Source organism: Helianthus annuus, chromosome 15, assembly GCF_002127325.2.
Source record: "Helianthus annuus cultivar XRQ/B chromosome 15, HanXRQr2.0-SUNRISE, whole genome shotgun sequence".
NCBI lineage: Eukaryota > Viridiplantae > Streptophyta > Magnoliopsida > Asterales > Asteraceae > Helianthus > Helianthus annuus.
In genome coordinates this window covers 144,881,230-144,903,535 of record NC_035447.2, presented here as the reverse complement: position 1 = coordinate 144,903,535, position 22,306 = coordinate 144,881,230, and the positions used below count along the sequence as shown (strand labels likewise).

Here is a 22,306-nt window from a genome sequence, read left to right as displayed (position 1 = left end):
ATTCACTTAATCTTAATGTGGCATTTCATTTAGGCCACCTTTACTTTTTAGTTTTTGAATTTCTTTTTTTTTTCTTTCTATAATTGTGAGTAAAATATATCAAAATTTTACATGCTTACCCATTGTCTACAAGAATATGATACCAATAGCGGCCACGATCAACATTTTTAGCGGCCACAAAAGTGGCCACTAAACCCTTGTTTTCTAGTAGTGTAGTGGTCTAGTTGTTTGATGCTTGGCTATCATAGAAATAATGAGAATTCAAATCCTTATAAGTGTAAAAAAACTATGTGAAAAATTGTTAACTATTATTTAGGTGTAAAATCTTGTTTTTTTTTTTAAATAAATGTAACATATTTTTAGTTTTTTATTTGATGCAACAATAATGCACACGATTATATAAAAATATAAGTATGTTACAGATATACTCATAAATATACATGCTTACAGATATGTACACATACACATATACAGTGAGAATGAACAACTTTAAATCATTTGATATTTTATTAATTCTTTATATTTTTAGAGGTTATATTTCTTACGTACGCATGTAGAGATTATGTATATAGTAGAAGTTTTAAATGAGAAAAAAAAGTTTGTAAAAATAGATATGCTTATTTTTAAACAAATAAAAATACTTCATTTAATATGCGTATTTAATGTTATTGTAATGCCATATAGATAAATTCACAATTTTAATTAATTTAATGTATTCTTACAAATTAATTAACTAATACAACTTGTAACTCGTTTTTAAAATATACTCTTTCAACACAACCTAATTTACAGTAAAGGATAATTTTCAACATGTGTATGATGAAGTGTAGGATAAATTTCGACATCTATAGGATATATGTGTAAGTCCCTCTTGGAGGATCAAGATAACCTACTTTGTTGTTGTTTAACACACACACGAGTGCAGAATCCAAGTGTGTATGCAAACCAAAGCAAGAACACTATCAATACAAGACACTCAAAGCTGATCGAGTATTGATTTCAGCAAAGTAACATTACAGAATCCAGTAAACATGGGTTGGTATTTACAATATTTGCCCCAACTCTCTGAACCGTGCTCTCTCTACAGAATCCAGTGAACATGGGTTGGTATTTATAGTCCATGACCCAGTAAGGTTCATGAAGAACCTAATGGGCCACGAAGGACTAAAGTCCCACGAAGAACCCATAATCCTTCGTGAAGTATGATTCTTCGTGAACAAATAAAAAAGGATTCTTCATGACATTTAGTTCATGTACAAACAAAGTTCAATTTATATTTGTAAGTGACATCATCATGATGATGTCATCTCGCATTATCTTCGTTCTCGTATCGTGAATGTCGGGTCGTACGACGGAGGAACGTCGTTGACTTCGGTCTCGAACCGAACTGAGCCGAGCCGAGCCGAACCGAGCTGCATCCACATAAATATGCATCAACAAACTCCCCCTTGGATGTTGCTCATGATGGTTCGTTCTTCACACTGTCGGATCTCCAGATGTCCTCATTTGTCACAATCAGGAGGTGCATCAGCAAACTCCCCCTTGGAAGTTTCTTGGGAGACGTTGTTCTTCAGATCTTTAGATCCTTGTAGTGTTGATGAGTGGTCAGCTATGAATTGATCTTCTTGATCCACGGCTTGCATTCATGTTGTGTCTCCACTCCCATAACTTTTCTTCAAACGCGTTCTCTTTTCCTTTAACTTGCTTTGATGCCACATATGCACACACTACAAAGCTAAACGCGTAATGAGAACAACCGCTAGGAATTTAATCAACCTTACATAATTTTCATTTGAAAACTTCACGACGGATTGACTTTAAACAGAATTAGCAAATGACACACATGAGACCAACTCTCATTCAACTACCAACCGACAAGACTTTGAAAGTTTAAAAACTGTTCAGTTTTAATCCTTTAACTTTCAAAATTTGTCAACTTCGAGCATTTATGAAGATGCAATTGTTTTCTGGCTTACAATCAGGATTTAGGTAGGATAGACTTGGGTTCCAACATCGGTCAATCAAAAATAAACTAGAACAAAATCTTTTTGGTTTTTATAAAATTTATATTAAAACTCACCTAAAATCTTTTTGATATTTTTCATTTTTCAAATGTAAAGACTGAAAGCAGTAAATAAATATTTACAGACATTCTTTTTATGAATTTCGAGGGTAAGAGAATCATATCAGTATACGGTCATGCCAAAACACACTTGTTGTTCGATTAGTTAGCATTTAGATAAGTATCCTATAACAATTATCTGTATTGTTGTTCACACAAGCTCAGCTTATCAGATGTACTCGCGGTCGGGGATACGATTAATGTATGATTTATTCTTACCGACCGGTGTTCATCCACTCACGACACATTCCCGTATAAAGGTATGCACGAGAGTTCATCTTACTGGTGAGTATACCATTTATCATCTGTTTTGACGTATATGATGTGAGATACTCACTTATTTGAGGATGAATACAAGCCCTATGTGATGAAATCACTTATTAATGAGGAACTTTATTTTCAACGCATGCAGGGCACATAAGCAAGTCCGTGAACAGGTTAGTACCATCGTACCGACAAAGAGATGAACTTGACTCTCCGATGATAGATGTGATTTACAATCACTTATTCAGGGGTGACTGTGATATTTTTATCACTTATTGATGGTCAATTGCAACATGTATTATAACATGTATGTATCGTATGTACACGTATATATGGTATCATGGAAGTTCTAGACTTGCGTCCCCGTTGTTTTCGGTAAAAGAAACAACCATGATACCCAGATGATAAACAACATAAAGACCACGTATCTCTGAACCTCAACAATCTATCAAACGAAATTTCGGTACCAAGACCATATACCAATGAGCGGTTCCCACACGGTCTTCATTCGATTATGTTTGTATCGCCCTGCACACTTTAAATTGATTGTAGGCCTAGATACATCGGATATAGAGCTACTTATCGTTTTTCATTTTAAGTTCAAAGAGGTTTTGACAGACCACTGATTTACTACCATTTTCTCATTTTCACGCTAGGAAACTCGTTTTTTTTTGTTTTTGTCCCTTTTTGATGTTTTTCAATGTTTTTGTATATTTCTGATATGAATTTACTCCCCCTAAAATGTAAAAATTAAATTTAAACTTTTAAATAACATCTTTTGGATTTTCTTCAAGAAAAATATTCACAAAAACGATTTCCCGATGTGGATTAACTCATGTTTTACCTTGATGCCGTTCACCAAAAAATTAATTTAATCAACAAAATGATTTATCAATTTTTTTTTTTTGGAAAAATGAGTTGGCATGTTGGTAATCGGTGTGGACCAAAACAACATTGACGAGTTTCATATTGAAACGATCACGTGTGAGGTAATATTCGAGATTAATGTGTTTGGTCAAGAGTGCTGTATGAGATTTTGGTAATCCGTAAAGCAGCTTAAATACCGACAAAGATAGGAGAGATCGGAAATTTAAAACCGTAATCATGCAATTTCTACGTGCATTATCAGGAATCTGTGTGCTCTCCCAATTGGATATCCACCTGGTATGGACTTCAAGGTCGATGTTGTAGCTACTTCAGATATCTGAGAATTTTCTCTATAACAACAAGAACAGAAACCTCCATGTCCGGCTGGTAAGAAGCAAGGGAGCATGTGGGAAAGGCTGTACACATCATCTTTGGACGGTCCATACATGATATCGTCCACATACTTTTGCACTAGCAAAGGTCTTCATCTTTCTCCTTGAGAAGTAGTGTGCGGTTGTTCAATCCACGCCAAGGCATCCGCACACCCGGTTGGTTTGTTCAACAAACACATTTTCTTCAATCACATCGTGAAGAAATGTACACTGCACGCTCATCTTGTAGACTTTGAACTTCTTGTGGAAGATATAAGACATGAATCTTTGATAATCTTCTGACGTGCTGCAGGCGCGTACATTTCGATTGAATCTATCCTGTGGACCCGATCAAAGCCTTCAACAATCAAACTTTGGTATGTTTTTCATTTTGTCGAAGTTTTCAATTTCTTTCATCATAATTCAATCACCGGACATTTTATCTTCTTTTCTCCTCTCCATCAAAGGCAACAACTCCTAGATATAACGATGTTTTGGAGCCGCATGTCGCCGATCTTGTGCCTGGATGTTCCACTATCAACAATCCTATGACTATCAATAGTTCCTCCTGGAACATCCTACACACTCACTAAAAGATTAGTTGAAGAAGGGGACCCAATCCTTCATTGACTGGTCGTCCGACATCATCGAGAATTGTGACTTCGATTTCCTGATGATTCGGAATTGATTGAACTCCCCCTTAAAACAGTTACCGGTTTTGGTTTCCAAATTTGTTTTTGTTTTTCATTTTTAAGTTCTGGTTTAACAAGCCGTGTTTGGATAGCCTCGGGTTTCACAGCATTTTCAATTTCTTTTCTTTGTTTTTTTTTTCTGTTTCATTTCTTGCTGTTTAACAAGACGAGGGTCCTATTTGGTGAAACAGATCTTGTATGGTAACCATTACCATGGGGGGAATCAACTTTTTCATTTCCCTTGGTGAGATATGGACAATTATTGACAATGTGTCCATACTCACCGCATTCAAAACATGATCTCCGCTCAACAAGCCTCGGAGTATCATAATTGTAAGAGCTTGATGAAGAACTTTGTGATCTTGAGGTACTTGGTCCTACATCACAACAGTTTGTGTATTGTGTGTAGTTGTTTTGACTATTTCTTTTCAAAATTTTACTTTGTATCACAAAATTTGTGTTGGATTTTGTAGGTCCACCCGGAGGATCGAGTTAAACCTCTTCCCTGTTTTCCGACGAACCCGAGAGTGCGGAATCCAAACGGGTAAGTTAAACCAAGTTAGAACACGAAAACGACAAACACGGTTCAACGATTAACACTCAGATGTATTAATACGTATGACGGTTACAATGTAGTGTTTACAAGATCTCCTTATAAACTCTCAGTGGGTGTGTGTTTTACAATGTGTTCTCTCTCAAATCTATTTAGACTTGCACACATCTGTTTGCCTTCTGTTGCTGTACATATACTGACAGGTTGACAAACCTTATATCTGGTCGACCAAGCTTGTTGACGAACAATCAATTACGACGAAGAGATGATTCTTCGTCATAACCTCATCTTTGACGCATGATGTATTGTAAAATACATCCTTTATTCGTGTATAGTTTGTACAATTTTCCGTTATTTTTAGTTTAGTTTTATTTAGAATTACGTGCTATTGATCATAATTCGGTTTTCCAGGTCTTGATACATAAAGTGGCTGAAAATTGAGTGGAACCGAGCTAAAATGCTAAAAAATCAAGTCCCAGAACTATTTGGAGTAAGTGTTAGAATTATTTTGGAGATTTTGGGAGTTAGAGCTGGATTCTACATGCAATATTCTGTGAAAAATTGCCCGTCATGTCGCGCCATGGCGAAACCTTATTCCAGTCGCGTAGCGCCAGCATCAAGCAAACAAAATCTGATTTTGGACATGGTGGCGTCGCGCCACCAGGAGCACCTTCACCCGTCACGCGACGCGATGGGCATGTCTGACATGTTTAATTCGTGGAAGCTAGGGTTTTGGTATATAATCATTAAGTTAATCATCATTATCAACAACTTACGAACTCAAGAACCCTAAGGCGAATTTCAGAGTAATTTTCACGGTTTTCAGAGTGCTTTAGCTTGCGGGAATCATTCGGTTGAAGCTTGGATCGTAGGAAAGAAGATTGTTTGGGTCTTATCTCCCGGTTTTCTTTATTTTCTTGTTTCGATACTTTTTCGATGAATTCTTCTTTGAACTGGTTTCGTTTATTTTAGACATCATGTTTTGTGGCTAAAACCTTCGTTACTACCTAGGTTAGATGATAGTTTAATGAAGTTTGGATCTTTTAACGGTTTCTATTGTTTTGTTATGGATTGATTTTTGAAAGTAAATAATTCTAGAATTTCTGATTTGGTGCATATGCGTATTTAGTTTTGATTGTTGATTGTTTGCTGTTTCACATAGATTTTGGTGAATGTCTTTCACATAATGAGTTTGTGTTGATAATTCGTATCTTTGCGGGTTCGGGTGATCTTTGGGTAAATTGGCAAATGGCCTTAGAAACAGTAATTAAAATACAATTAGAATTAAGTATTCTGCTTAACTTGTCACTGAGAGGCTCGAGTTAGTTAGTAGGTCATGGTGTGATATATAGCTAAGATAGGTTTTGAGAGAAGTCAATCTTAGTTCCCTAATTGCATCTGTGTCTATTAAACCAAGTTAAAATCTAGGATTGCCTTAGATTATCGCGCTGAGAGGTAGATAGTCGTATTAGGGCAGGAAGTCTAACAATCGGTGTTCACAACAGCCTTGTAGGGTTTCCTAGGTTTCTTCCTGAGAAGGGTCGGGATGTTTTAGCTTGAAATACCTTAGGGTTTAGTACTTCACGATCCCGATTCCATACCACAATAGTACCGTTAGAAATCCATTCATAGTTAAACTGGATTCAAGCCTAGGTAGTCGTTAAATCTCATCTGAATTAAACCTTAGTTCTTATTCGTGTCTTAGTCTAATTTTATTTTAATTTCAATTGTAGGATTTTAGTAAACCCCCCCCCCCCCCAAAACACAACAATAATTAAGTCGTGTCAGTGTCTAGTCTAAATAAAGTCTTTAACGTGATTAATTAGAGTCCTTGTGGGTTCGACATCCGGACTTGCTTTTCTTTGCTAGAGTCGACCGGTTCACTTGCCGTGAGTAGTTTAGTCAAGTTAGAGAGTCTAGATTATTATTACTTGAGTCTAAATTTAGGTTTATTTTAGTTTATTTATTTGAACTACTTAATCAACATCAAGTTTTTGGCGCTGTTGCCGGGGATTCTTGGCAATTGCGTTAATTACTTTGTTTGGATTTCGACTGATATCTATACGTGCTTTTTGTGTGTTTTTGATTCGTAGGAGTCCAAGTAACTTTAGTGTCTTTTTTATTTTTAGAGTCTTTTTTTGGAGTCGTCTTACTTGTTTGTTCTCGGTTTTGCAGTTCATGCCCCACACGGTTCTCAAGGACCTGTGAAGCCGCCAATCAACAAGTCTTCCTTCTCCACACCCAGTTTTCAGGTTAGAAAATCTTCAACTTCATCTACAGCCCCTTCTACCTCTACACTACAATCTAAACCACCGAACTTTGACTTCACCCCGAAGTCGTCACTCCACAACTCCCCACCACCCTCCCGTCCAACTAGTCCACCGCCAGTTCACCAAATGGCCGAAAACTAAACTGTCCACCAACGCTCCACCGCGGGTTTTACCGCAAATTCACCCATTACCATCCCTGAAATCACCAATGATAAGTCCTGGCAAATTCCCTCATACATCATGACCGCCATTAACAACTCTTGTCAGTTCCATGGTTGTGATGATGAGGATGCGCCTGCCCATATCAACCGTCTCACCTGTCTGTGTAGCACCTTCGGCATCGAATGGGTTAATCTTGATGCCCGCTATCTCCAAGTCTTCCCTTTTTCGCTTGCTGGCCGCGCAGCCACATGGCTCGATTCGCAGCCAGCAGGCACTTATACTACTTGGGCTGGACTTAGAGATGCCTTCCTTGCTAAGTATTTCCCACCTGCGAAGGCCTCTCGCCTTCGAGGTCAGATCCATTCATTCAGAATGGAGCCTGACGAACCATATCACTTAGCATGGGAGAGGTTTCAAACTTTACTTTCACGTTGTTCCCAACATGGGCTGTCAGATTGGGTTTTAGTAGAAAAATTTTACAATGGTCTCACCCCTGAGTGTATGGCCCGATTCGACACATCTGCAGGAGGCCATCTAATGGGAAAGAAAACTGTGGCTGACTGCAATGATCTCTTTGAGAGCTTCGCTCAAGCTGATATAGATCATAGTGCTACCAGCAGGAATTCCAATCCTGTGAATACTTCCTCATCTTCTCGAGGAGTAAACCAAGTCGTCTCAGACTCAAAGGTAGCATCTCAGCTTGACTATATCACCAAAGAGTTGCTAGAAATTAAGAAGAAAGTCGATAGGTGCGAAGTTTGTAGAGGTGGACATGACACCGTAGATTGCCCAACACTCACCCTAGAACAGGTAGAGTATATAGCAGGTCAAAATAGGGTCCAACTAATCCGTTCAACAATAGTACCTCTAATTGGCGTGCTAATAGTTATCGCTCTTCAGGCAACCCCCCTGGTTTTCCATCAGGTCAGTATCAAAGCAGGGGGCCAGGTTTCTATTCTAGTGGGGGGTCGGGTCAACTAGGTCAATTTGCTAGTTTAGGTTAAGGTGCACAGTTCAGAGGTGAGGGGTCAAACCAAGAGGTTCAACCTAGGAATGAGGGGTCAAATAGTAGTCTATCTAGGATAGAGGACCTTCTTACCCAACTAGTGGTTAAGGATCAGGCTACCCAACGTACCTTAAAAGAACACGCTACATTCTTAAAGAATAACCATTCAAATTTCTTAGATCTTCAAAGGCAAGTTGGGGATATTGCACGCTAGTTGCAAGAACGACCTCCCGGTCAATTTTTGGGAAACACAAAGCCTAACCCATCTGGCACTTTGAAGGCAATTTCGACCCGTAGTGGTAGGACCTTAGGAGAGGTAGTGAGACCCGATAGTGTTGAGATGGAAGATGAGGAGCCTGTAGATGAAGAGGTTCAAATGGAGGCGCCCGGTAAAGTGCAACCTAGCTTCATCCTAGCAAGTATCGCACACATCGGGGGGCCTTCAAGTGAGAAAAGTATAGGAAAGAGGCCCATTCAATTTGCTCCATCACCCACTGTCGATCTTTCCCGTGCTCCATTCCTTCCCGCCTTAAAACTAAACTTATTCCAAAGAGTACGGGAAATTTCTAGAGATCTTTAAGCAACTTAGAATCAACCTCCCTTTCATAGAAGCCCTTTAATCAATGCCTAAATATGAAAAATTTTTAAAGGACCTTCTAAAACGTAAGGATAGGTTAGGAGAGGTTTCTAACATTCCCCTTAGTGGAGGGTGTTCAACCGTAGTCTTGAACAAGGTCCCGGAAAAATTGACGGATCCGGGCCTTTTTACCATTCCATGTTTGTTTGGGAGTGATACCGAGTGTAGGGCCCTAGCCGATCTAGGAGCGAGTATAAACCTAATGCTATATTCCATGTATGAGAGGTTAGGTCTAGGAGAGTTATCCCCTACACGTATGTCTTTGTCTCTAGCCGATAGATCAGTGAAGTATCCACGTGGTATAATTGAAAACCTTCTAGTTAAAGTGGATAAATTCGTCTTTCCCGTAGACTTTGTCGTTCTTGATATGGAAGCCGACGAGAAGGTTCCTATCATTCTAGGACACCCATTCTTGTGTACCGCCAAGGCTATCATCGATGTCTTTGAAGGAAAAATCACACTCCAAGTCGGTGAGGAGAGAGTTACTTTCGAGATAGCACGCTCCATGGAACACCCTAGTGGTTCCGATGATCTTAGTAGTCCTAGTTATTCGGTCTATTTCATAGAGTCTTTCTTATCATGTGTAGACCATTGCTTTGACTATATTAGTGGAGCCGATTTAGTTGAGAGTAAGTTAGATGAGGTAGTTGAGAAGGTAGAGGAGGTTGTGAGTGAGAGCGAGGAAGTAGATGAGACCGAGTGGGTCCCCGAAGTGCTAGAGTTGAGTGAAGTGAAAAGTGAGGTTGAAACTAAATGAATGTAATGAATTCCTATGTAGTCTGGGTTGGGGATAGTGACTTTACAACCGGATTACCGCTAGGGTGTGTGAAATCGACCGTGCAAAGAAAAGTAAAAAAAGTACCGAAGCTTAAGTAATCCGAGTTGGGGATAGCGACTCTACAGCCAGATTGCCTCTTGGTTAGGGAAAGCATTGTCTATGTTCATGAAAGAAAAAAAAAAGAAAAGCGGAAAAAATGGAAAAAGAAAAAAATTGATTGTTAACTCTCTTGGTTTTGATGTAAGACGGTTGGGAATCGGTCCAGTGATCGCTCCTTTAGTCCTATAAGCATGAGGTGGGAGTAGGTGGACCGTAGATTCTAGTGTGAGGCCCTAGGTAATTCACATGATAAGGGCTTAGGATTGGATTCGGGTTTAAAGGGACAAGTATATTCGCAATCGCGGCTAACGCAAACTTTGGTTTTAATAAGATATAAATAATTTTTGACCCAAGTGATTTTTTGTCTCTGATTCCGTTGCATAATTCTTTTTCGGGGACGAAAAAAGAGTAAGTGTGGGGATATTTTATGTATTGCAAAATACATCCTTTATTCTTGTATACTTTGTACAATTTTCCATTATTTTTAGTTTAGTTTTATTTAGAATTACGTGCTATTGATCATATTTCGGTTTACCAGGTCTTGATACATAAAGTGGCTGAAAATTGAGTGGAACCGAGCTAAAATGCTGAAACATCAAGTCCCGGAACTATTTGGAATAAGTGTTAGAATTATTTTGGAGATTTTGGGAGTTAGAGTTGGATTCTACATGCAACATACTGTGAAAAATTGCCCGTGGCGTCGCGCCACGGCGAAACCTCATTCTAGTCGCGTAGCACCAGCATCAAGCAAACAAAATATGATTTTGGACATGGTGGCGTCGCGCCACACGGAGCACCTTCACCCGTAGCGTGACGCGACGGACATGTCTGACATGTTTAATTCGTGGAAGCTAGGGTATTGGTATATAATCATTAAGTTAATCATCATTAAGTTAATCATCATTATCAACAACTTACGAACTCAAGAACCCTAAGGCGAATTTCAGAGTAATTTTCATGGTTTTCGGAGTGCTTTAGCTTGCGGGAATCATTCGGTTGAAGCTTGGATCGTAGGAAAGAAGATAGTTCAGGTCTTATCTCCCGGTTTTCTTTATTTTCTTGTTTCAATACTTTTCCGATGAATTCTTGTTTTGAACTGGTTTCGTTTATTTTAGACATCATGTTTTGTGGCTAAACCCTTCGTTACTACCTAGGTTAGATGATAGTTTAATGAAGTTTGGATCTTTTAACAGTTTCTATTGTTTTGTTATGGATTGATTTTTGAAAGTAAATAATTCTAGAATTTCTGATTTGGTGCATATGCGTATTTAATTTTGATTGTTGATTGTTTGCTGTTTCACATAGATTTTAGTGAATGTCTTTCACATAATGAATTTGTGTTGATTATTCGTATCTTTGCGGGTTCGGGTGATCTTTGGGTAAATTGGCCAATAGCCTTAGAAACAGTAATTAAAATACAATTAGAATTAAGTATTCTGCTTAACTTGTCGCTGAGAGGCTCAAGTTAGTTAGTAGGTCGCGGTGTGATATATAGCTAAGATAGGTTTTGAGAGAAGTCAATCTTAGTTCCCTAATTGCATCTGTGTCTATTAAACCAAGTTAAAATCTAGGATTGCCTTAGATTATCGCACTGAGAGGTAGATAGTCGTATTATGTCACTTTTAGAGTCCTTCGAGGACTGAGAGGAAGTCTAACAATCGGTGTTCACAACAGCCTTGTAGAGTTTCCTAGGTTTCTTCCTGAGAAGGTCGGGAAGTCTTAGCTTGAAATACCTTAGGGTTTAGTACTTCACGATCCCGATTCCATACCACAATAGTACCGTTAGAAATCCATTCATAGTTAAACTGGATTCAAGCCTAGGTAGTCGTTAAATCTCATCTGAATTAAACCTTAGTTCTTATTCGTGTCTTAGTCTAATTTTATTTTAATTTCAATTTTAGGATTTTAGTAAAACTCCCCCTAAAATACTACAATAATTAAGTCGTGTCAGTGTCTAGTCTAAATAAAGTCTTTAACGTGATTAATTAGAGTCCTTGTGGGTACGACATCCGGACTTGCTTTTCTTTGCTAGAGTCGACCGGTTCACTTGCCGGTGAGTAGTTTAGTCAAGTTAGAGAGTCTAGATTATTATTACTTGAGTCTAAATTTAGGTTTATTTTAGTTTATTTATTTGAACTACTTAATCCACATCAACGCACAATGGAACTTTGCCAAGAGGGACTTCGCCACAAGAGACTTCGTGGACAGGAGATGGACGAACAAAGGAGGCTTCGCTGATGTCAAACTTCGTCCAAAGCCTTTAATGTTCATTGGTGTGAAGACTTCGTCACATTGAGTGTTTGCTGAGGGAATCATTGACGAACTATAACATTGTTCGTCAACACAACATTATTGTCGAACATTAGTCTTTGTGGGTGTATATACAGCAAGCAATTTAATTTGTTTCTCAAAGAGAATTCACGTGAACATGGCATCTATCCATTTATAAGTCTTCTCATGAGATAATCATGACATCATTTTGTTGATGTCAAGGTGATGTGGTGCCGGGAAGGTTCGCTGCTCTTCGTGCTTCGTGTGTCGAACTCTGGGGCACACAACGGAGGAATGTCGCAACGTTGGTCTTGAGCCGAACCTAACCGAGTCGAACCAAACCAAGTCGAACCGAACCAAGTCGCATCCACAAAGAGTATATCAACAAACTCCCCCTTGGACGCTACTCGTGAGGTTCATATTCCATGTCTTCCATGTCGGAGGATCTTTAAAGTCTTTACCTGTCGTAAGTAGAAAGTGTATCAACAAACTCCCTTTATCAAATAGGAAGTGCAATAACAAACTCCCCCTTTAACAAAATCCTTTGATTGTGCTTGTGAATCTTTTGATTTTCAATACTTTAGATCCTTGTGGTATTGATGAGTGGCCAATGGCAACTCGATCATCTTGATCATTTGAGTGCATCCATGTCGTGTCTTCATTCCGAAGCTTGTCATCTAATACGTTCTCTTCGCCTTTAGCTGGTTTGAATGTCGCATATGCACATACAAGAAAGCCAAACACGTAATGAGAACAACTGCTTGGAATATAGTTATCATAAACAAACAACACACATGTGACCAGTTTTCAATGAACTACCGTCCGACAGTTTGAAAGTTTAATAAATTGTTCAATTTTGGTTTTTAACTTTCAAAACTTGCAAATTTCGACCGTTTATGAAGATTTAGTCGTTTTGGTTTTCAATCAGATTTAGGTAACGAAGACTCGAGTTCCAACATCGTACAATAAAAAATAAGATAGAAATAAAATCTTTTTGGTTTTTATAAAGTTTATATTAAAACACACCTAAAATCTTTTTGGTATTTTTGAATTTGTGAAATGTAAAGACGGAAAGCAGTAAATAAATATATACAAAGATGCAAAAACTGAAAGCCTTAAATAAATATTTACAGACATTCTTTTTGCGAGTTTCGAGGGTAAGAGAATCATATCGGTGTACGGTCACGCCAAAACATTCTTGTTGTTCATTTTGTTAACAATTAGATAAACATCCTATAACGATTATCGGTATTGCTATCCACATAAACTCAACTTATCAAATGTAATCGCGGCAAGGGGATACGATTAGTGTATGATTTATACTTACCGACCGGTGTTCATCCACACACAACACATTCCCGTATCAACGTATGCATGAGAGTTCATCTTACTGGTGAGTATACCATTTATCATCTGTTTTGACGTATATGAAAATGTGAGATACTCACTTATTTGGAATTGAAAACAAGCCCTATGTGATAGAATCACTTATTGATGAGGAACTTGATTTTCAGATGCATGAGGGCACAGGAGCAAGTTTTTGAACAGGTTAGTACCAACGTACAGACAAAGAGACGAACTTGACTCCCGCATGAAAGTTGTGATATATTATCACTTATTTTTGTGGACATGTGATTGTTGATCACTTATTGAGGTCGTATGCAATATGTACACGTATGTATGGTATCATGGAAGATCTAGACTTCGTCTTCGTTATTTTTCGGTAAAAGAAACAACCATGATACCCAGATAATAAATAGCATAAAGACCACATATCTCAGAACCTCGACAATCTCTCAAACGAAATTTCGGTACTAAGACCATATGCCAATGTGCGGTTCCCACCTGGTCTTCAGTCGATTTAGGTTTATATCACCCTGCATACTTTAAAATGATTGTGAGCCTATCGATACGTCTTATATAGAGCTACTTAACATTTTTCATTTTTCTTTTTAAGCTCAAAGAGATTTCGAAAGATCACTGATGTACTATCATTTTCTCTTTTTCTTGCCAGGAAACTCATTTTTGTTTTTCTATTGTTTTTGTGTTTTTGAAATTTTTCTATGTTTTTGAATTTTTCAAATTTGGATTTACTCCCCCTAAAATGTAAAAACTATGATAAATTAAAAACACAAAGATATTTACAAAAACGATTTTCCGATGTCGGTTTTACTCTTGCTTGACCTTAATGCCGTTTACCAATACTAAAAAGTCAAATCATGATTTGTCAAATGCTCTGGTAAAAAGTTCGGCACGTTGGTCATCAGTGTGAACCTTAACAACATCGATAAGACTTTTATCAAAGCAATCACGTATGAAGTGATACTTAATTACGATGTGTTTGGTCTTTGAATGCTGCACAAGATTTCTAGTGATCTGTAAGGCAGCAGAATTATCAACGAAAATATGAGAAGTTGGGAATTCAAAACCGTAATCGCGCATTTGTTCTTGGATCCATAGGACTTGGGAGCAACAACTTGAGGCAGCAATGTATTCAGCTTCGCATGTTTATGTAGTGACACAAGTCTGCTTCTTGCACTGCCATGTGACTAGGCGATTTCCTAAAAACTGGCATCCAGCCGTTGTGGATTTCCCGTCTATTTTGCATCCGCCAAAATCAGAATCAGTGAAAGCGACTAAGTCAAAGCTATCATCCCTAGGGTACCATAGACAAGTGTCTGGGCATCCCTTCAAATATCGGAATATCCTTTTAACAGCTGAAAGATGTGAGGCCTTCGGGTTTACTTGATATCTGGCAAGCAGGCACGTTGGATACATTATGTCTGGTCTTGATGCTGTGAGGTACATAAGGGATCCTATCATAGTGCGGTAGTATGAGGAGCTAACAACTTCACCCTTCAAGTCTGGATGAATTCCATGATTTTGCTGAAGAGGGGTACCAATGGGCGATGTGTCGGACATCTGGAATCGGCTCAAGATGTCACTGACGTACTTAGTCTGATGGATGAATATCCCAGACTTCGTTTGTTGCACTTGTAAGCCCAAAAAGAAAGTCATCTCCCCCATAGCGCTCATTTCAAAATTCTCCTGCATAACACGCTAGAAATTCCTACACAACACATCGTTAGTAGAACTAAACAATAATATCATCTACGTATACATGTACCAGTAGAAGATCTCCATCTTGTTCTTTTATGAAAAGAGTGCAATCGATAAGACCTCTGCGAAATCCATTCTCCAGCAGATAATGAGATAAGGTTGCGTACCAAGATCGTGGTGCTTGATGTAGACCATAGAGAGCTTTGTTCAGCAACCAAACCCGATCGGGGTGAATAGGATCTTCAAACCCTGGAGGTTATTCGACATACACTTCTTCATCAACTACACCGTGTAAGATTGCACTTTTGATGTCCATCTGGTAAACCTTGAATCCTTTGAATGAGGCATAAGCCAGAAAGATCCGAATTGCTTCCAGACGTACAAGTGGTGCATACACTTCGTTGTAGTCGATCCCTTCGATTTGAAGGAAACCTTGAACGACTAACCTTGCTTTGTTGCGGATGACAATCCCACGGTCATCCTTTTTGCATTTATAAACCCAACGGGTACCAATCTTCTTGTAATCATCAGGTTTATCAACTAGCTTCCAGACACCTAGCTTCTGGAATTGCTGCAGTTATTCCTGCATAGCTTCCACCCAAGAATTATCTTTCAACGCTTCTTTAATAGATTTTGGTTCTTCTTGTGATACATAACACACGAAGGACCAATCGTTTTGTTGACCAGATTCTCGAATCGCTGCATACAAGCCTGCATTGTTGTTGTTTCGCAACTGGTTTCCCGTTTGAGCGCTACTTTGTACATTACTGATGATGTTTTGTTGAGGATGGGTATTATGAATTCTTGTTTCTGGATTATCTGGAACTTTAATATTTGTACCCAGATTGTTGAAGTTGAGAATAACAACCAAATCAATACCCTGAACTGGCGAAGAGGATGATGCAGTAGCTTCAGCTGTTTTGGGGGCGTCCACTGGAGGTGTAGCCTCTGAAGTACCATGAACAGCTTCTTGGTCTGCATCAAGAAATTCATCATCCTCTAAAGATTCGTTCAGTTCGGTAGCATCATGAAAATCCTCATTGTCGAGAGCATTATTGTTAACTGAAGATGGTTCTTGATTGGTAACAATAATTGGACGAACCAACGGTGAATCTGTTGCGTTGTCGCTCTCGAAAAACATCCTTGCCGCAGCGCTTTCTTCGACTTCTTGAATATTGATCGAATTGAAAAAGTCATCGTACTCAAATATCCATGGTTGACCTGGACATTTGACTGGCAATGTGTGCCTTTGTACTCTGACCTCAGACCATTCCTCGGCCCTTTTAGTCTCTAGATTCCAGACTCTTAAGTTCGGGGTGGCATAACCAAGAAAGTAACCTTCAATAGCTTTTGCCCCAAACTTTCCATTAGGATCAATCATTGTGCAAGGAGCTCCAAACGGTTCAAGAAATTGTAAATCTGGTTTCCGTTTTTGAAGAAGCTCATAGAAGGTCTTGCTGTGTCTTTTTACTGTAAGGACTCGATTCATCGTATAACAAGCAGAGGCCACAGCTTCACTCTAGAATGGAATGGGCAACTGGGACTCTACCAACATAGTCCTAGCAGTTTCGATCAATGTACGATTTTTACGCTCAGCGACGCCATTCTGTTGAGGAGTGTAACTTGCACTGAATTCATGAAGAATACCTTAGGATGTACAAAACTCCTCCATTGCATGATTTTTAAATTCAGTTCCATTGTCACTGCGTATCAGTCTTACTTTCAAAGTATACAAATTCTCAATCGTTATGATCAAGTTTTTGATAATTCCGAAAGTTTCACTCTTATGTGCCATAAACGCCACCCAAGAAAAACTTGAATAATCATCAGTCACCACGAGGCAGTATTGATCATTCCTGATGCTTTTATGCTTGACAGGACCGAATAAATCCATGTGCAAACGTTCAAGTGGAACAACCACCGTGTTGATTTTCTTTGTCGGGTGTCGCTTCTTACTTTGCTTTCCTTTCTGGCATGAAACACAGACGTCTTGAAGATGGAAATTTTTAAGAAGAACACCATTCACTAATTCATTTGACACCAAATGATTCATTTTTCTTAAGTGAGTGTGACCCATCCGTCTGTGCCAAAAAATTGAGTCTTTTTCAGTGGCTTTGGTAATAAAACAAGTTGCTTGTGCAGTCGTTGTGATTACTTGCTTCATATAAAGGACATACAAATCATTTATCCTTGGAGCAGATAAGAGAATCCATTCTTTAGGAATCTTGAAGCCGGATTTCAGCACATAACATCCATTTGAATCAAAGTGCACTGAAAACTACTTATCACAGATTTGTGAAATGCTGAGAAGATTGTGATCAAGTTGTTGTACAAAGTTGATCTTGTCAAAACTTACAACCCCGTTGGATACCATTCCTTCTCCCATTATATATCCACCCTTATCTCCAGCAACGGCAACATAACCTCCTCTAATAGATTTAACATCGTAGAGAAGCTTCATGTCACCTGTCATGTGCCTGGATGCCCCACTATCAACAATCCAATGACTGCTAAAAGTTCCTCCTGGAACACCCTACACATGAACTCACCTGATTAGTTAGAGATGGGGACCCAAGCCTTCATGTTCTTGGGTCTTCTATTTTCATCGACATAAGTTACTTCAACTTCTCGATGTTTTGAAAATTGTGATGTTCCCCCTGAATCATTAACCGTTTTAGGTTTCCAGGTCTATTTTGTTTTACCAGTTTTATTCTTTAAAATTTTAACTTCATCATTGTTTGAAGTTCTTGAATTTTCTAGTTTGACAGAAACAGATTGTTTGTTAACCACATCGGTTTTAATTGCTTTTTCAATAACCTTGACTTGTTGGTGTTTCTGTTTGTTTTGCCTTTCTTTTACAAGACGAGGATCTTGTTTTTGTAACACCCGTCATATATAATTGGGACTTTAATATAATTTACGCATTTTTAAAACAAAAAACTCAATTCATTAAAGGATACGAAATAGGAGTTTTTTTTTTCTTTTTTTTTTCTTAGTGTCAACTTACTAGTTAACTACTAACTAGTTTAACATCCCAAAAATACCAAATCAAGTAATTACATTATTAAAACATTGTTTTCAACAAGACTAGGTAAGCGCAGAAGCTTCAAAATGTAATGTTCGGTTCTTCAAAATATGCTTGATTGCCATCCGGAAAGTTCCCATCATTACCTAGAGTCAAAACCATTAATATTATTAGTTTTGACAATGAAATTCAGTAAGCAAACAAGTTCCAGCATCAGAATATAAAAAAATAATAAAATTTTTATCTCGGCTTCCGCGTATCGCGGGAGTTGCCAAGGTTTCTTCCGCGTGGCGCGGGGGAAACCATTTTCCAGCAGGTGCAGGTTTAAATCCTGCATTTCTGCCCAGCTCCGAATTTTCTAAAAATCCCACTTTAAACTAGCATAACTTTTTACTCGGTTGTCCGTTTTAGCCGATTCTTTTTCCTATGGGTTCGTAAAAAAATTTCAGACCCAACCATGTAAATTTCACACAATGAAAACCGGATTACGAACGAATAGTTCACAGAATCCTTGTTTAAATTATCCAACTGATTATCTATATACGCATAGTACCATTTTTCAATTCTAAAACCTTTTTAAACGTAATTACCCAATTTCCCGGGCTTATAATTCCTGGCGTATCAGCGCCATTTCATGGCTTTACGCTCACATTAAAATTTTCATGCTTGTTTTCCCAAAATTCAAGCATACCCTTTTTTTTAAGCAGCAAGTATGATGAAGTTCTATCGTTTGACCCAATATCTCGGATTCGTATACTTAAATTAACATAACCAATTCATCGATGTGTTATTATCCAACACTAACACAATACGAGACTCTGTAGTCTCTTCACACAAGATTATTGAAAAGCATAGTTTTGACCCGTTTGGTTGTCGAGTGAAAACCATCACTTTAATGACAAGCGAAACTAATTCCTACCATTATTTGATCCGTTGGGTTTGTCGAGTGAGTTACATCACTTCATTGACGTTCCAACATGGCTATTTTAAACAATAACATCAAAAAGCATATTTATTTAATTAGTTTGACCCGTTTGGTTGTCGAGTGACTTACACCACTTCATTGACATACCAAACGTCATCATTTTCACCATATCAATATTAAACATATCTACGACTAGGTTTATCTACATAAACGTAACTAGACGAAAAGTCACGTACCTTTAAAGCGCTCCTTCCAAACGCATGTCACCACCGGCTTGTCCGCTCGACGCTCCGGTATCTTTTCCTATAGAGTTCAACCATAGGTTGTTTAGAAATCCTTTTCAATTATATATATTACATAATCCGCCCAAACATCACAATACGCGTTTTTAACTTAAATTTCAGTTTCGAGCCTTCTTTAAGGCATTTCTACAAACACTTATAGGGCAGAATTTTATATCTTTTATTTTCAAGTTCATGGCTTGTCGCTTAGCCAAAACTAACATCAATCGAGTTATCACATATAGAATCAAACATCAAATATTTTTAGTAATCAGTTTCTATGAATCAATTTACACTAGATTAACATTCAAAACCCTAGTGTTCATCTAGTTCTATATAACCCACTAATCACCTACAATGGTGGCCATGGATTTCACTAAAATTTGGCATGATTTCAACATGTAATTGCCTAGGGTTTACTCCTAGACACTTAAATGTTCTTATTTCATCTACATAACACACATGCATTAACAGATTTCGAGTTCTCTAAATTCATGAGAATTTCAAGTAGAGAATTTTTATAAAATTTCGCATACCTTATGATCTCCTTCGATGGGGATCATTAATCTTGGCTCGGATTTCGTTTTGGATCAGATTTGAACCTTCAATTTGTGAGTTTTGTGATGAACTAGGGCTTTGGGGAAGGTTGGGGTCGCCCCTGCTTCTGGTCGATCTCAACAACACACAGGCAAGTGTGTTTTGAGTTTAGTTTTGTTATTTTATTAAAAATAGTTTTCATTTAGACACTTTTGGCCCCCATCTTTCATTCTTTATTTGTTTTAACTCTTAACTACTCATAAGTGATCCACTAACTAGGCTAGTGTCATTCCTAGTTAGTTTATTCTATTAATTTATTTGCAACCTAATTGCAAATTTAAGAATTTGTATTTTCGGGATGTTACAAGTCCACCCCCCTTAAAAAGGGTTTGGTCCCCGAAACCAGAGTACATACCGAATAGTGTAGGGTAGAGACGTCGCATCTCTTCTTCGGACTCCCATGCAGTGTCCGAACCTTCCCTATGCTCCCATTTGATCTTGACTTGATCGATTTGTTTGTTATAAGCCACCTTGCCAACCCGTTCGATGATTTTAAATGGCCCGATAAACCTCGGGCTTAGTTTCCCTCTTTTCTGAATCGGATAACACCCTTCCTTAGGGAAAAACTTTTAGCATAACTATATCACCTATTTCCTATCTTTTGTCGCCTTTTTGATCGGGTTGTCTTTTGACCATCCAGTCACTGAGTCCGTCAGCATATTTACTTCACGCTAGTCTTATATTAACAAGCGCTCTACATAGGTCACACCATTATTTTTTACTACAACTTGTTTTATTGCCTAGACTAATTGGTCCCAATTTTACCTCATACCTCGTCATTCAGGTATGCTATATTGTCGTCATCGGCCCTTTGCGTGTTTATCATTTCATATCTAGTAACTCATATTGCAACGTGGCTTGTATTCTGTGTCACTTTTGTTTCCGTGATCACATCACGCCATGTTTAGGTTTTCATCAGCTTTTCATTATTATGAATCTTCTTTCGAAAGCATCGTCTTACACCTAACGGCATTAAGACTTATATTCTTTAGTATTAACCATTTTCTAACTTCTCTCATAGTATTTATATTTATTAGAACGTCGTTTCTTTACTAAAACTAAATTTTAGTTTAACGTCTATCTCTTCAACTTATGTCAAATTCCCGTACCCAGGAATGGAGGACACGAATTTATTCTTTTCCGCTCTTATATTATGCGAGGAATCGTAACTAATCCCCATGCTTTATCCCAAGTGACTCGTATGTTCTTTTGATTAACCTCTTAGGTTATTTCGTTAGGCTTTCACCCCTTTTTGGTTTATTTCTTTCCATTGCTGTCGCGTGGTTCATTTAGCCCTTTAAACCCTTACCTTGTTTATAATCTCAAGGTTATGATGATCCCATAGATCATCTTTTGCTTGTGTCATTTCGTATTCTTAAGATTACACCTCTGGTGTTAGGGCACCCTTTTCAAGCCTAAAACTTATTCATTTTCATTTTCGAATTTTTTATCGATTTGACCATAGTCTAAGGCTACACCTGTTTCCTTTTGAACTATTCTTCCGACCCTATGACTTCTCCCATCATTTTTGCGCTGGTTTATCTCACTCATGCTGTTATGTGGTTTTCGCCCCTATTTCCCTTCAATCCGTTACCAGGTTCGTTATCTTAATGTTTTTAACACTCCGATTTTATTGGTTTGCGTTTTCCTTTCGATACTCTTTTATGACTTATCAAATAGATTCAGTAATATTTCGCACTTTCATGATTCGGGTTGCGCTTACTTGGAATATCAAGTGTTATACTTTATTCGACCCGTCCAGTATTAAAATAGTTGAACTTAGCTATCAAAATTTATGTTTTTGCGAAATTTAATTATTCTTTAGTCATAATTCTTAATCCAAGCCCTTTGACTTTTATTCTGTGTCACCTTCCCTTGGTTTACATATATATTCGTATTACTACCATCCATTATCAAACCAGCCATTCCGGCATGCATTAAGACTTCGTTTTGATTTATTCAGTGGTATTAGCGTATTCCGTTGCCCTTATTCCACCAAGTCCTTTATTCTTTCATTCATCTTGTTTGACTTGTTCGTGTGTACTTCATCACTTATGATAGTCAATTTTACCCTTATTCCCTAACATTCTTGTTTATTGGTTTATACTTTTATTTACATTGATTCTTATCCCTTCCCTTGGGCATATTACCTTAATGTAACACGCTCCCGTCATCCGACTTTCGTTTACCTTTATTATCAAGCATTTTGCTTATTTGACCCGAACACCACCTTCCTTTTGTTAGCGACCCTTAGGTCTGTTTCTCTTACTAATGTTCCGAAGGCCCATTTCTTAAGTCTTATTTGGTAACACCACTGTTATGGTAA

At 38.0% G+C, this 22,306-nt stretch overlaps 1 protein-coding gene across 1 annotated transcript; it reads left to right on the top strand.

The window, feature by feature from the left end:
* The first annotated feature begins 8,647 nt into the window (after positions 1-8,647).
* Positions 8,648-9,701, top strand: LOC110914296. Its single transcript, XM_022159098.2, has 2 exons — positions 8,648-8,860; positions 8,958-9,701. The coding sequence occupies exons 1-2, from the start codon at positions 8,648-8,650 to the stop codon at positions 9,699-9,701; spliced, it is 957 nt and encodes a 318-aa protein (XP_022014790.2).
* Positions 9,702-22,306: the final 12,605 nt, after the last annotated feature.

Bases quoted from the DNA above. Each gene is read 5' to 3' on its own strand.
- LOC110914296 (XM_022159098.2), top strand. From the start codon at position 8,648: ATGGAAGATGAGGAGCCTGTAGATGAAGAGGTTCAAATGGAGGCGCCC. The intron at 8,861-8,957 runs GTACGGGAAATT...AAATTTTTAAAG, and splicing joins AACTAAACTTATTCCAAAGA to GACCTTCTAAAACGTAAGGA.